The 14,757-nt window shown below is 52.9% G+C and overlaps 3 protein-coding genes across 3 annotated transcripts in view; 1 reads left to right on the plus strand and 2 right to left on the minus strand.

Moving 5' to 3' along the window:
- LOC121588395 overlaps positions 1-8,641 on the plus strand; it is a 31,969-nt gene extending 23,328 nt beyond the window's left edge. The window contains exons 4-6 of the mRNA XM_041906268.1: positions 5,130-5,519; positions 5,607-5,749; positions 6,673-8,641. Of these exons, the coding sequence (XP_041762202.1) occupies positions 5,130-5,519; positions 5,607-5,749; positions 6,673-8,357 (2,218 nt within the window). The 3' untranslated portion in view covers positions 8,358-8,641. The remainder of the gene's footprint in view (positions 1-5,129; positions 5,520-5,606; positions 5,750-6,672) is intronic.
- Positions 8,642-9,170: 529 nt separating this feature from the next.
- LOC121588399 (chitinase-like protein PB1E7.04c) lies at positions 9,171-10,772 on the minus strand. The gene is made up of 2 exons (XM_041906271.1): positions 10,065-10,772; positions 9,171-9,996 (listed from the first exon to the last, which is right to left on the minus strand). Exons 1-2 carry the CDS (start codon positions 10,548-10,550, stop codon positions 9,310-9,312), a joined length of 1,173 nt encoding a protein of 390 aa, XP_041762205.1. The 5' UTR covers positions 10,551-10,772; the 3' UTR covers positions 9,171-9,309.
- Positions 10,773-12,843: 2,071 nt separating this feature from the next.
- Positions 12,844-14,751, minus strand: LOC121588405. The gene is made up of 2 exons (XM_041906281.1): positions 14,380-14,751; positions 12,844-14,291 (listed from the first exon to the last, which is right to left on the minus strand). The coding sequence occupies exons 1-2, from the start codon at positions 14,518-14,520 to the stop codon at positions 13,896-13,898; spliced, it is 537 nt and encodes a 178-aa protein (XP_041762215.1). The 5' UTR covers positions 14,521-14,751; the 3' UTR covers positions 12,844-13,895.
- Between the last annotated feature and the right edge of the window lie 6 nt (positions 14,752-14,757).

A 14,757-nucleotide genomic window follows, 5' to 3' on the forward strand; every position in this document is an offset into this window, starting at 1 on the left:
CACCATTGCCATTGTGGCTCATCCTCCAAAACCAATCCAAGGGATGGCCACAATCTATTAGCCAGGAGGGCTTATTACCTCCCCCCAAAATGACAAAATAAAAGCTCACCCACCGAAACCTCTAATATCTGGCACAATAGCGGCTCTTTGGCCACCGCTGGCTAATGGGTGCGCTTCCAGGAGGACGCCTTACTTATTGCGCCGTGTGCTAAAAGATTAGCATATCTTGATCGAATTAAAGCGGGGTTGCACCATTTCCCATGGCGCTAGTGGAGTAGTGGAGCAGTATTGTTGCGAACAAATCCATTAAATATAAGATGCCATGCCAGCTCCAAAACACCCCCAGCAGGGTAACTACACTTATAAGCACGGGGGGAGGATACGGACGGATCTTTTTGGTCAAAACCTTGACGATGAGCGTACGCAGGTGAAGAAACAACCAGCACAATAGCTGCTGCTGCTGCTGCACTACGGTTGGAGTGCGTCGTTTTCATCTCGAATTTATCTCGAAATGATCGTATTACAAATTACCACGACCCGCTCTCTATCTTTGCCCCCCCCCCTCCCCTCACTGATGATATCTGTCATCCTCCCGGCAACCCGGGAATGGGGCGGACGATGATAAAGCAACGAAAACTATTTCACATCTCACCCCGCCTTATTAGTACGGGGCCCTTACCCAGGGGGAGCGCAGGAAAAACCTTCCTTGATGAATTGAATGCAGCACCCAGCAGCATTTCGTAGCGGTTTTATTTCGGTTTTCATGTTTTTTGCATTTTCCCGCCACAAGGGGCAGCTGCCAGCTGTTTCCCAGCCGCAACCGAGCGCTTGTGGCGCTTGCCGCTCCTCACACCTTTAGCGCTTTGTAATTACGGTCGACGAGTGCGGCGAGTTGATGGATTGAGAAACCGTTCATGCTCTTGTTTTGGTGAACTGCTAACCTTTCAACCTCCCCCCCCCCCCCTTTGCGTTGGTGGTTTTGCGGGACTCTGCACCGGGGGGGAGGGCCGCACTAACGGCGATTGCACGCCCCTCGAAGATGTGGCCTTATCCAACGCTTTTCACGTTGGATTGAGGTCAGCTACAGTGCGATCGTTTTGTGCGATGCCGACGGATTGGTTTTGGCCGGGAAAGATGACGGAGCTTAGAAAGCGGCAGCGCGGGAAAACCAGAATAGAACATGTTCCAATCCGTGCCCGCGTCTCCCGTTTGGCTTTGTTCTTGGTAAAACCACGCCACGCCATGTGCTGTCGCGAGGCACGAAAATTTCAAACATTTGCACGAAATGCAAGATTCTCTCGCCTCAAGTTCACGTCACATTAGGCGCGAGGGCGTGTACCCGTTGTACACAAATAATTATTACCCGCCCGGTGCCTTGTATAACAACCCCACACGCTCGTCCAATCGTGTGCCACTCGACTGTGATCGCCGAACACGTGATCAATCGTGCACGATCGCATCGCAACCCTGTCCAATGCTAACGTCGTGGTGGAAAGGCGTCCTCCCAAAAAAAAACAACAAAACCCTTGCGGGAATCGGAAATCGTGAGCTGCGATTTAACTCTACCACGGCGAGGGTTATTGTTTCATCGTGCGTTCATACGTGTGCACGAAAAGTGAACGGACATTGCGCCTTTCCGCTGTAACAGTGTTTGCTTACTGCGCCGTTTTTCAACTGCTGCACGATCGAATTTGATCGGGGTTAAGTGGCGCGATCGGGATGACAGTTGCGATGGGTTCGCGAGTGGCGGAGTGTGCGGAGTTCATACATAACCTTCTTTCGGGCGGCATTGGACAAAAAGCAAAAAAAAAGGGGGTAAAAACGGCAGAAAGCTGGTAATGAAGATTTATTTCAATAGTTGCGGGAGAGCTGCGGAAATATATAACACAAAAAGGGAAACACACAGACAACGCACAACACAAAAACAAAATAAATAAAACAAAATGCGGTAAAGATAACTTTGTGCCGAGCAGAATTGGGAGCACAAACACTTTCATTCAATCACACGCGCGCGTACGATAGGGCAAAGGCGAACAAGTCCATCCATTAGCATGGAAACGAAATTTCTACAAATTTAACTAAAATCCGCTTCTCCCTTTTTTTTCCGTTGGCTCTCACCGCTGGCGGCGGCTTGCTAAAATATTATCGTATCGATTTCACGCTGGAAATTATTTCTATTTGCTATCTTATTGCCCCTTTCCCGCCCGGTGCACTTTCTCTTCTCCTTCGCTTGCCGGGCGAGAGTGGCCGCCGCCGACTCGCGTAATTAAACGTTGGTTAAATTCGGAAATTTATCTGCCTTTCATTGCATCCCGGCCCAGCTCAGCTCAGCTCACTTCCTACCAATATGCCAACAAAAAAAAAGGTTTTGTGAATGCGCGTGTGTGGAATGAGCATTTCAGATCAATCAACCAGCTGGCCGCGACTAAAACATTAGCCCGCCGAAGGGGTACAAAGTTCAACGGTTTCACTTTCTTCGGCGGGCCGGCCTTCCTCGCCTTCCCTAAACCGATTGGCGTTTGGTGCGCGAAAACGGCGGAATGTAAATCAAACTATAAACTGCGATGCTTACGAATTCGCTACCGAAGTGACTTTGCTTTTTTCTGTGTTTTGTCTAGCTCGATGGAAAGTTGAAGACCGTTTGCCGGATGGCAGTTGTGTCGTTATTTGTTTGGTATATGAAGTTGCAAAAAGTCTCATTTTTGCGCATGACGCGTACGAAGCGAAACGGATATGTGACCTTGCTCTCTGGACACATGTGTGGAAACTTTATTCAATATGCTAGCTATCCAGTACGGCGTGTATTGTGCCTTCAAAACCATCGCTCCGGACACCAAATGGTTGCAAAAGCTGGAATTTCGATTTGCCGGTGCGTTCGTCGTTCGTGCCCGCGCGCGTTGAAGTCTTTCGCTTTGCGCACTTTGTAAGCCGCTCGGCTCGGAAGGGCTCGCTTGCTCTGTTTGCACTGCTCAAACCAAGCCTCAAACTTTACAGCCCTGCTCCAGATACGATCGAAACACCGTCAAGTCCGTCGTGGTCGTGGTGGGTCACCACGTTTTTTTGTTTTTGTTTGCCTTTGTTTTTCGAATTAGCATCATCATTGCATCGACAGCGGCTGTCCGTGTGCGTGTGTGGTTGGAATGTGCGTAGCCATTATGGTTCGGATTTCAAGTCCCCGGCATCGAGGCGGCAGCGGAACCAGTGACCGCGTGCTCCATCAAGAATTGCGCAATGCAATATTTCAGAACGAAGCCGGAGGCTTATAGCGTGTAGCGGTTATTTCGTGTGTGTGTTTTTTTTTCCAGCAGCAGTGTCCTTGTACACCACGCGCCTCTACCACAGGAGACAGTGAGTGAGTGTTGCGTTTTATGCTGGCTTGCCATGTCCACGAGATTGCGAACATTTAATCCACTCACACGCTCACTTGCACAAGCATGGACGGTCGTTCATTGACGAGAGATTTTATCAATTGCGCCATGCCCGGCGGGTGTAACCATTGAGCGAAAAAAAAAAAATACGACTAAAACGGAAAGCCAAGATGCGATCGCACATTCCAGCACACGGGGGGGGCAGCCCCGTTTTGCCGCGGCAGCTAGGCAGTTCAAAAGTAAAACCCCCTGCGCCTGTGCTGAACCGAACCGGGCGCGTGCGAGCACACCGATCAACTATCACTTTCCATTTTCTTCTTCAGCGCTCTCACCCGTTCTTTCTTCTTGTGGTGCTCGCGTTTCCACTCCCCCCCCCCCCCCGCTCTTCTTTTAGGTGGGTTTGGTTCCATTTCCGCCCAGCAGTGCTTTGCGCGAGCTATTCACTTGCTGTGCTTGAAACTTTTTCCTTCCCAGCGTCGCCTGGCGCAGTGCAAAAACGGGCGTCGCAAGAGGCAACCACGGCGCTTGGGGCCTCCTTCGAGAGGAAAGTGAATCTGTCCCACAATCACTCACACACACACACACACTAACACAGTCTCGAACTCGTTGAAAGCTATGACAGCGAGGAGTTACTGTTGCGGCTTGCGGCCGATGCTTGTTTGTCCACATGGCGGTGGCTGCGCCGTCCGCTAATTTAGGTCAACAGGTACTGCTGCTGTCTTCCCCAGCCCTCTCGCCCCAACAAGACAAAACCCGGCCCCACACCATACAAACCAATCCATCTGCGATTTATGCTGCACAAAGATCAATCGGCGACCCACGGCACGGGATTCATCGCCACCTGTGCCGTTCCTTCTGCCGTGTCGCGTTTCTCAATCAAACGCGCCCGTGCTTGGGATGGGTTAGGAAATCGAAAAAGTGCCGCCGCGTTGTCTGCTGCCCTAGATGTCAACGGCTGGCGTATCGAACAGCTTGCACCATGCTCAAGCGGGCTCAACTGTGTGTGTGTGTGTGTGTGGCAACCGTTTTGCACTAAATTGAACCGTGAGTCAGCAGCGGGCCAGCTTTCGATTCCAGCGGGCCGCGCTTGCTTGTGTGTCAAAGATGCGAGCGGCTGTGTCGAGTATGAGCTTCATCAATTTATTGCCATGACAAGGCCCATTCCCATTGGAGTGTGGTTATAACAAAAAAACACACACAAACGAGCCCAGCAGCTTCTCAACCGATCACTCCATCTAAAGAGCGGTCCCGAGAGAGCGGTGCGAGCAATATTAATCATCCTCCAAATATCCGGCCGAAAAAGGGTGAAATTTCTCACACACACACACACACACACACACACACACACACACACAGACACCGTGCCCGGCCTTCTGACAGCGTTCCCTTTTCCCCGCTGGTCGTTTTGCTGTTGGTTTGGGGATGATTTTGCGCGCGACGGGAAGACGCGCACCGATGCGTGCGGTTTTGACACTTGATCGAGCCGACTGTTTACTTTCACATTTTTCGGGACCCCATCCTGCCCGCCCCTATCCGTATCACCGCCCAAAAAAAAAAAAGCTGAAGATCTCGTTAAGGGTGCGCTAAGAAAGCATTGCCAGTCTTAAGTATCGCCCGCGGGCTTCCCACAACAGCCGGCGAAGCGAAAGGAGCAAAACGCGAGGAGTCGCCCTTTACGGAACCTTTCACGCTCACCGGGAATGTCACAACCGAAATAAAAGGAATAATAAAAACAACAACCACGTTTCATTTCACTTTCAGGCTCGGTTTGGCGGCCCAGCTAACCGGTGGCCCGTGCGGTAACGGTGCCGCCGCCGCCGCCGCCGGCCCGGTCCCGATCGGCGATGGTGGGCAGGGTCGCAAGCGGATGCCGCGCCGGTTCGAATCGCCGCGCCGCTTCCCGGACTCGTCGCACGGCAGCGACACGGGCACGGCCAGCACCCGCGAGTCGGAGTGCTCCGAGGAGCAGCAGCACTCGCCGACGTCCGGCGGGCCAGTGTCGCCGCTGATCAGCCAGTCGAAGCTGTACGACTCGCTGGCGGCCGAGCTGCGGGAGAAGCTGAGCGGCGGTGTGCCGCTGCTGCTGCCCGCGAAGGACCCGGAGCACAAGAAGGAACCGGTGCACGGTGTCAGCGATGCTGCGGCACGACGGTAAGAATCAATGCAATGTACCATTCATCCCAAGAACGGTATCATTTAACTGTCCCCCTTCTTGACCTCTCGCTTTGTCTTGCTTAGTTTCCGCAACGGGTGTTTGACCGGGTCCATCACACCGTCGGCGGGCGTCAACCAGAAGCACGGCGTATCGTCCCGCGGATCGTCCGGGATCGGGTCCGATCTGGCCCCCAGCCCGGAACGGCACGAGCCGCAAAGCTCCAGTGGTAAGTAAGCGGACACAAGGGAGGTTCCCCGATGGGTTCATTCGCACCTCGCACCACACACACACACACACTCTCTCGGTCGGTTGATTTATGCCGGCAGCCGCCGCGCGGGGTGAATAATTGCGCGAATTACACCCCTCAGGGGGAGGGGGAGGGCAGCCATGCAAACGTGTTAAGCCAGCTTTCTCACGGGGTTAATTAATTAGAGATTGTTGTGGTGCTGGTTTCCCCGCTGTCTGCTATGGTTTTAGCATGCAAACGCTCTGCCCCTTCGCGCCTCGGTTGTGCATCTTCACTGCTGCAGCGCCATCCCCCCCGGAGGCGGGTTCAGGCTGGGGCGCACAAACATACGCAGAAAGACAAAACAAGTCAAACCGGGCGCAGCTCGTGATGCGATTGCTGTCGCTTGAACTTTCACTGCAGTAATCGTGGAGGGTTTTTCTTGTACTTTTTCGGGGCCCGGGGAAGGCTGATGATGGTAAGATCAATTTGTTTGCCTTTCCATTAGCGGAACGGCGGTCGCCGCTGAGCGAAGGGCGAAGGGCAATGCGCATCGTCTGATACTACCGGTTTTTGCGTTTTTTTTTGCATCATGAACACGCCAGTCATTTGTGTCAAATCGTTTAGCTAATTCCGGCTGCAGCGTTGCAGCCATGCACAACACTTTCTAATGATGCAATTTTGCCGCCCCACAAAACACAATAAAAACGAAGCAAATGAGATGAGTGGAAACGGGGGGGGGGAAGGAGGCAATAAAAACAATCAAAACGAGCTGAATCCGGGAACGCGGAACGCGATGAACCTTCAAACCTCACGTACTGCAAGCTGCAATTGCATTACTAATGTGTGTTTTTCTTTCCTTCTCTCTCTCTCTCTTTCTCTCTTTCTCTCTCTCTCTCTCTCTCTCTCTCTCTCTCTCTCAGAGGACGAGTGGGTAAACGATCAGGAACCGGCGCTGAATGGCAGCTCGCTGCATCATCATCCCCATCATGGCGGCGGCCGGCCGGTGGACCGCTACCTGGACGATCAGCCCGTGACGCGCATGAGCAAGTACCGGGAGGCGGCACCGCCGACCGCGACCTACCTGTACCCGAACGTGCGCGACGAGCCGGGCCGGGCGCGGCACGGCCGCTCCTCGAGCCGCGAGGAGGACCGCAGCCTGCAGGGATCGGTCAACTCGCGCGAGGAGGAGGTGAAACCGATCATCACCAACCACACGCCGCGCTACCGCCACGCGTACAAACCGGACGCGCCCGGGTACGGGCTGGAGGAGCGCAAGAAGAAGATCACCATCGAGGACGGCAAGTACGGGGACGAGCGGGACGGTGGGCGTAGAGGTGGCCGATACCCGCCGGCCCACGATCGGGAGGAGGATGACGAGTTCGAGTACGGCAAACCGGCGCCACCGGAACAGACGCGCCGCTACTTCGAGGAGGAGTACGAGCCCGACCGCTACCGGGACAGCCTGACCGATCGGCAGAAGTACCGCGGCAAGGAGTATGGGAGTGACCGGCGCGGTCCGAGCTACCCGCTGGCCGATGCGCGGTACGCCGAACGGGAGGACTATCGGGACTACTCGCCGGAGCGGCTGCCAGTGTCGGGACGGGGCGGTAGCAAGTACGCCGGCGCCCAGGAACATTTCGGCGAGCGGCGGGAGGATTTCAAGGTCGAGCGGGAGGCGTACCATCGTCGCCCGTCGCCCGTCCACAAGTCCGACCGGATGCGGTACGACGACCCGACCGACAGCGTGGAACGGCGGCCACTGTACCGGGCGAACGATCCGCACGACGAGCCGGCCGCGTACCGCGAGGAACGGCGAGCCTTCCCGAGCGCCCGCGACCTGGACGCGCCGAAACGCACCGGCTACAAGCTGGCGGACAAGTACGAGGAACGCTGGCGGCAGGAAATGGTGACCGGGTACGGGGACGTACCGGAGCAACCGTCCGGCCTGCGGACGCGCTACCATCGGGATGACGCGGCCAAACACGGCCCCCAAGCGGGCCCGCCACCACCGCAAGCGGACACGTGGAAGCAGCAGGAACCGCGCAAAAAGTCGGTCGAAATACGCACCAGCTCGCCCGAGTCGACCATGCACCGCATCTCGCCGAAGGACCGGTTCCAGACGGCCAAGGAAAAGTTCCAGCAGATGGAGCGCGAACGACACGAGCAGGAGCGGCTCGAGCAGGAGCGGCTGGAGCGGGAGCGGCTGCTGCACAGCAAGCGGGCCGTCGAGCACGTGGCGCCCGTCGCGCGCCGCGGCTCGCTCGAACCGGCCCGTGACGTCAGCTCGCACGACAGCAATGGCTGGAGCTCGGACGAGGAGCTGCCACCCCCGAGGGGGCATCCCCGCTCGAACGGGAGCTTAACGAGCGGCACCAATGGGCCGGCCGCGATCGGTGACCGCCCCGGGGGCTATCGAGAGCTCGCACCGGAGGAGCGGTACCCGGGACTGGATCGGGAGGGCCACGGTGCGGGCCGGCGCATGATGCCGGCGAAAAGCTTGACCAGCCTGGTGAAGGGCTACCGACACAGCTATGCGGAGCCGCGGCCGCCGCCAGTGTCGCGCAGCAGCGGGCGCGTTGGGCTGGCCGCCGTCAATCCGTACTGAGCGCCAGCGGTGAAACAGACCGCGGCCCGCGCCGGCACGGACAGTAGATGTTCAGCAAATACTCCCTTAGACCCTAGACGGTTATGTAGACGGTTATAATTGTTTTTTTTTTCTTTTTGGTTTTCCATGTGCCTTATAGTGTTAACGGGGTTTGAAGCGCATATCTTAAACCCACCGGCTGGGAGGCGGGCCGAGCAGTGCCGGCGGTGGAACAGTGTACATTGCAAAGGTTCTATTACTACATGTACGATTCTTTAGAGATAATAAAGCCACATTATAGCCGAGTTGTTGTGTTGATTATTGCTATTAGGAATATTAATATCAACAAGCTCTTTTCAACAAACTTTGACACTTTTTCACACATGATTTTCCAATACTTTTTTCCAACATTAGAACATCCCATTTCAGTGTTTCTTAGTAAGTGTTTGTAGGTGCCAGTAGTAGAACAAGTAGAACAAGTAGAAGTAGAACAAACGGCATCAGACGTCTCTGGATTTCAGTTCATATGGGAATCCTTTCTCCCTACCATTTCAGATGTATCCAATTCTTTTTAATCCTTGGAGTATTACTTGCTTAGGTACTCAAAGTGTCTTCTTGATGTGTTTGAGTTCTTCATGCTCTAAACTTTCGTGACGCCCAGAAACGTTCTTCGACTTTTATACCATCCTTCTTCAACTCTACAAACCCTCCCGACAAGTGGCATCCGTTAGAGCATAGTTACCATAACTTCTACTAAAGTATGATGGCTTACGGCATACGTTGTCTCTCTGTTCAATAATGAAGAAACACCCCCCGAATAAAACTAGTACATTCGTTAGTACCACAACGTCTCATTTACACTGTTAATACTTTTATTATTTAAACTCATCCACAACTTCCCTACCCTAGACACAGTCTATCAGATCCGATAAGAGATACGCGCCACGCAGCACCTCCAATGCTTTGATGTGAATCACTTCTTGTAAGGATGGCGACCCATTTCATCTAGCAGGCGGTTGCTCATCCGCTCCAGGTGTTGGTTCACGAAGCACAGATAGATGGCAGCACTGGCAGCCAGCGCGAACAGTACCGCAAACAGTGCTGTCAACGTAATCCAGAGCCACTGTTTCGGGCTGATTGTTTCGTAGCTAGCGGGAGGGTTTTGTGTAGTGGCGAAGAACGTCCTCGTTGTGCTGTCCGTCGTCTGTGTGCTGGAAGTTGTTGGTGAGTTGCTGTCCAGTTGCTCAGTGGTGCTGGTGGTCGGTTGCAAGGAGCTGTCATCACGCGGTCCATTGGTGGTGGTTGTTGTTGGTTCAACTGTGGTAGTAGTAGTGGTAGCAACAGTCGTTGTTGTTGTTTGTTCTAACGAACTTGTCGTCAGCGCTTCGCTGACTTCCGTTGTAGTTGTGGTTGCTGCTTCGACGTCATCGGTTGATAACGCAGCGGACGTCGTTGTCTGGACCGGGGTAGTTGTGTCAGGTTGTCGAGTGGTTGTTGTCGGTGGCATTGTCACCGTGCTTGTAGTTGACGGCGGCACGCCAGTTGTCGTCGCGAACTCATCAATCGTGCTACACTCTTCCGTTTCTACCTCGTAGTTAAATATGGTCAGATACTCAATAGCCAAGTCGCTTCCGGCGTTGATGTTGGCTTCAATTTGAATCTAAATTAACAAAATAATAATTTAACCATCGTTCCCTACAGGCCGTTCCTTCACGCCCACAACCTTACCCGCGCTTGTTTCACCGTTTTGTTAAGCTTCTCGCGAAAGTATCCCCATCCATCGGTCGAAACCTTAGTGCTCCAGTACTCCACCAGCGTCGGCTTGTTGTCTGGATCCGTGTGCTCCTCGTCATACACGCGCACCTCGAGCATGGCGCCACTGTCAAACACAAGATTGTAAGCCATGCGCAGCTCCGTTTCGGCATTAAACGCGTACGTATTCACAGTTTCCCCGCACGTTAGTCCCTGCCAGCGATGGGACAGATAGTACACCGCGTCCGACCGGTACGGTTCGAAATGGTCCGACTCGTCGTACCGCTTCGCAACAAACTCCTGCATGTATTCACACTTGCGCAGTGCGGACACCGTTGCCTCATCAAAGTCCAGCTGCGTGCAGGAGGAATCCTCGCGCACGTCCAGCGCACCGAGCGCAACGAACGCCATCGCAACGACACACCACACGGAACGCGCAATCACTTGGCTGAGCGGCAGCATTTCTACAGTTCCACAACCAACACCACCGGCTCGGTCTCTGGCTTGAGCGGAAATTATCGGGCGCCACCTTGGTCGTCACCCTGAAACCAGCCACACTGCTGGGCTGTTGTGGTCTACTACAGTGTGTCAATCAGTATGTAACGAGCAGGTGCACCGCTCCAACAGTGAATGTTCTTCTGGTGACGTCTTTATAAGTCGGTTATCGGACGGCGTCCGGCTCACTGTCACCACTCGATGTTTAGTGGTTTGATTGATAGTTTTAACCCGTTTTATGGCCGGCGGGGACTTCAGCCCGAGATGGCACCTTGCACTTCGGGTTGAAAGTTGTATTCCATTCCCCAACCCACCCTCTTTTTGGCCTAGCCGCGAACAATAGAGAGATGCAATTCGTTCGAGTACATGCGAATCACCTACCATTAATAGTCGACTATTATTACACGACTGCGTTAGTATGATGCTTGATCTGATCCTGTACTGTTAAAGCAATCTTGGAATGCGGCGGGATCTAATGCCAACAGGTGATAACAAATGCACTTGCAGCGCCCTTTGTTAAGCGAAGCTCAAGAGCGTAGGCCATGGTTTTGCTCGAGAAACTGCTCGATTAGTCCGTTGTTAGGATAGGGAATCGATCGGTTCTAACTACAGCCAAGCTCAAGGTGATCTTATCTTTCCCTAGATATCGGGCACCAAATGTGCTGTTTGAGGTTAGGTACATATTTAGAATCTTGTAGGATGTTCTGTAACTCCAACAGCACAATACTTGTTAACCACCACGACCACTCGAGCCGAGCTGAAGCACTTTGTCAATTTGTCTCCTGCCCGATATGTCTCCGGCCTCTTATGCTATCAACTCAATTTCCGATCAATCATTCGTGCGTTTTAAACTAATCACATCTCGAGGGCGGTCGGTTCGCACCGCTTTCAATCACCGCCGCGTGGCCTTATCGGCCGGCCCGGAATGAAATCTCAGCCCGTGACCCGGCCCGCGACTGATATGATGCGATGCGTCGCTTCGTTTTGGGAGCGATAGCGAAAACGCGACGGCTATCGCCACCGTACCTTGCTATCGCTATGCTCAGTGTTACCGTTGATAGTGTGCTGGTGAGAAGGTTGGACGTCGATAGCACGGGCCACAGCCACAAGCCGGAACCGTTCACTTTGCGCTCTCGATTCGGCAAAGGCCGAACTTTATCGCTTTATCAGCTTCCTCTATGTGTGTAAGCGCGGATTAGCTCGATGATCCTTGCCTACCTTGCATCCATCGTACGTGCGGTGTGTCGGTGGCAATTTGGCTTCTACCTGCCCAGTCGGTAAGACATAAAACAACGTCCCGCTGTACATCCCGCCCGAGTAGTGTCGTGTGTAGTGAAGAAGACAAAAAATGGATCCTAGCACGATTCGACTACCCAATCCAGTGATGTGCGTCTGTGCAATCGTAGCACTGCTACTACCTGCAGTAGTCAGTGGCCATGTCATCCAGGCACAGGAACGAAGCGGAGAGGCCACCCCGCTCGCCGGAACCGATGCCGAAACGGCCTGGATGGTGACCGGGATCATCTTTATCGTCCTGTTTGCGGTGGCCGTCATCGTGTGCATATACCTGTGGTATCTGCGCAACGCGAAGGTGAAGGAGCTGCGCCATCTGCAGAACCTGCGAGCCGGCAAGGATCACCAGAATGTGTGGTACGGTGGCAACGGGGGCGGTGGCAGTGGTGCACACATATGAAAGGGAAAGGAAGTGTTATGTTGAAGCAAAAAAAAAAACAGGAGTGATTCACGGAGGTCATAAGCTCACTTGGAGCATTAGCAGCGAGGTCCGGTGAGTGTGTGTGGTGAAGGCAACTGACATCGCAGGTTTGCCTCACTATCTTATCGTGCGTGTGAACGGTTTCTTCGGAACCGAAACCGACGGAAAGGGGAGTTGCACAGTAAGCGGACGCGTGATGACGAATTTGTGTTGGCGGATTTTGGTGCTTAAGTGTTTGTGTTAAGCTTACGAAGTAAGGAATAATGTTTTGGTGTACTGTAAAGTGTGTCAAGTGACGGAAGATGTGGAGAAGCGGTGACGAATAAAGAAGAATTGCTAGAGTACCTAACGTGCTGGAGTGATGTGTCATTGGTTGGGTTAATTACGGTCAAAGGAAGAGTCTTTAGTAGTTGAATCCAATATTAGAATTGGCGTAATTAGACCAGTTTTTGGAGTAACATGTAACATGACAGTTCTTGTTCCTGCCAAACATCTCCCTAAACCCCACATCAGCACAACACAATCCCCATTGGTGTAGTATGTGTGTTGAGTAAGTGAATAATTGTACTTTCCTTTATTTTATCGTTTGTAATACACATTTAAATTATTGTTTAGCTTCAATACATTATTATTGCTGGTGGTTAACGTTTCCTACGCTTATTGAGATCTCCCGCCGGAGCAACGCCACCCTTGTAAACCTTGCGACGCCGCTTCCTGGATCGATCTGTAAATTGATGTCTTTTTTTTCCCGCATCAGCTGAGCAAAAACATAGGCTAATAACACGCACGTCCGTCTGGAAGTATGCACGAAGACGTAGCTATCCGCCTGCCCTTAGCGTACGATCAACTAAAGCGACATCGAACTGTGTGCACACAGATAGTTGCACACCAAAAAAAACCCATAAAAACTATAGATATCACAATCGGTTTCGCCCTCACAGACGCACACGGCATAAAATGGCCAATTCGATTTAGTGCAAATAGCAGCCTAAAACAGCGCTCGAGCAGTGAATGAAGGGTACTTTTTGACTAACAATTTGGATATTCTTTTCGTTTCTTTTGTTGTTGTGTTTGCTGTTGCTGGAAGACCGATCGCTTTAACAACGTGCAAGCGCTGAAAGAATAGGGAGCGTCAACAGAAGAGGAAAGCCCTTAACATTAAACGTGTAACATCGTAAACCTCGTACGCACAGCTAACATCGAACAGTGGGAAGCAGAGAGGCAAACCTGGAGCGTGGACCTGGGTAGAAAGGATACACTACTTGTAACAAGATCCGAAAGTATCGAAGCGACTAACGATTGTATAATCAAGATATCGTCCCGTTTTCTTTTGCAACGTTGGCGGAAAAGGGTTCTCCTAAGCTACGATTGCCACTGGAGCTAGTAGGTTGGCATGCTGGCTGGGATAATGGTAGCACACAGCTTCGTTCTGCCTCATAAGCGTACATCGTTTGCATCGACAGGGATGGCAGTGCCTTTCCCTTTGCTGCTTGTCATTCGTTGCCATGCCGAACAGGTATTCGAGCAGAGTGTTGGTGTTTTTTTTTGTTTTGTCGTTAGTTTCGTTCATCATCATCAGCATCGTCATCGGTCCCGTCTTACTTGGAAATCTTCTTCATCTGATCCGTCTGATGCTTCATCGAGTACGTCGCGTTGTCGGCTTTGTGTAGCAGCGAGTCCAGCTTGTCCAGCTGGGACGTCACCTTGGTGCCGATGTCCTGTGCCGCCGCCTTGGCAACCGTAGCGTCCGAGGCTGCGTTCAGGTCCTTCATCGTGTCCAGCGTGTCCAGCGCGTCGTTGATGGACTTTCCTTCCGCGGCACCGGCGGCCGGTTCGCTGCTGGGCGTCGACGGGCGCAGCTTCAGCAGGCTGGTCAAACTGCCGCACGCCACCTTGAACTTGTTGATCTTTTGCTGCGTCGCGGTCAGTATGTTCGTCAGCTCGTCCATCTTGCCCGACGTGCCCTGCAGCGACTCGTCCTGCAAGTCCACATCCTGCGGAAAGCGTTGGGAACATGGGTTTGTGAAAATGTGAGTGTTTGACCATACAGTAAGAGGACACAGGTCCGCACCGCCCCCATACCTTCAACTGCTCGGCGAGCTGCTCCTCCACTTCCGTCTCCTGGCGCAGCTTTTGCTTCTCCTCGAACTCCTCCCGACTGGGATGGGCCAGCCCGAGCAGCTCCGCTCGCATGCACTCATACTCGTACGTGCCTTCTGCCATTGTGTGTTCGACTGTGTGTTCGATTCGGTTCGTTTGGATTGTACTGTTGCGGTGCTTTCTACCCTAAAAATACTGGTGCTGGTGCTTACTACCCACCCGCCAAGGAGGATGATTTGTGTTCGGCTAAGCAACGGTACGGTTTGCTACTGCTACACAACGGGAATGCTACTACAGGGGAAGAATGTATTTCGTCTTTGGGATGTTTTTTTTTTTCGTCTGTCAATGTCTTATCGATTG

Source organism: Anopheles merus, chromosome 2R, assembly GCF_017562075.2.
Source record: "Anopheles merus strain MAF chromosome 2R, AmerM5.1, whole genome shotgun sequence".
NCBI classification, from domain to species: domain Eukaryota; kingdom Metazoa; phylum Arthropoda; class Insecta; order Diptera; family Culicidae; genus Anopheles; species Anopheles merus.

What these genes read in the sequence shown, in the direction of transcription:
- LOC121588399 (XM_041906271.1), bottom strand. Translation starts at nt 10,550, where the DNA reads ATGCTGCCGCTCAGCCAAGTGATTGCGCGTTCCGTGTGGTGTGTCGTT. An exon ending in AAACGGTGAAACAAGCGCGG is followed by an intron (nt 9,997 to 10,064) that starts GTAAGGTTGTGG and finishes TTGTTAATTTAG; the next exon opens with ATTCAAATTGAAGCCAACAT.
- LOC121588405 (XM_041906281.1), bottom strand. Translation starts at nt 14,520, where the DNA reads ATGGCAGAAGGCACGTACGAGTATGAGTGCATGCGAGCGGAGCTGCTC. An exon ending in AGCTCGCCGAGCAGTTGAAG is followed by an intron (nt 14,292 to 14,379) that starts GTATGGGGGCGG and finishes CGCTTTCCGCAG; the next exon opens with GATGTGGACTTGCAGGACGA.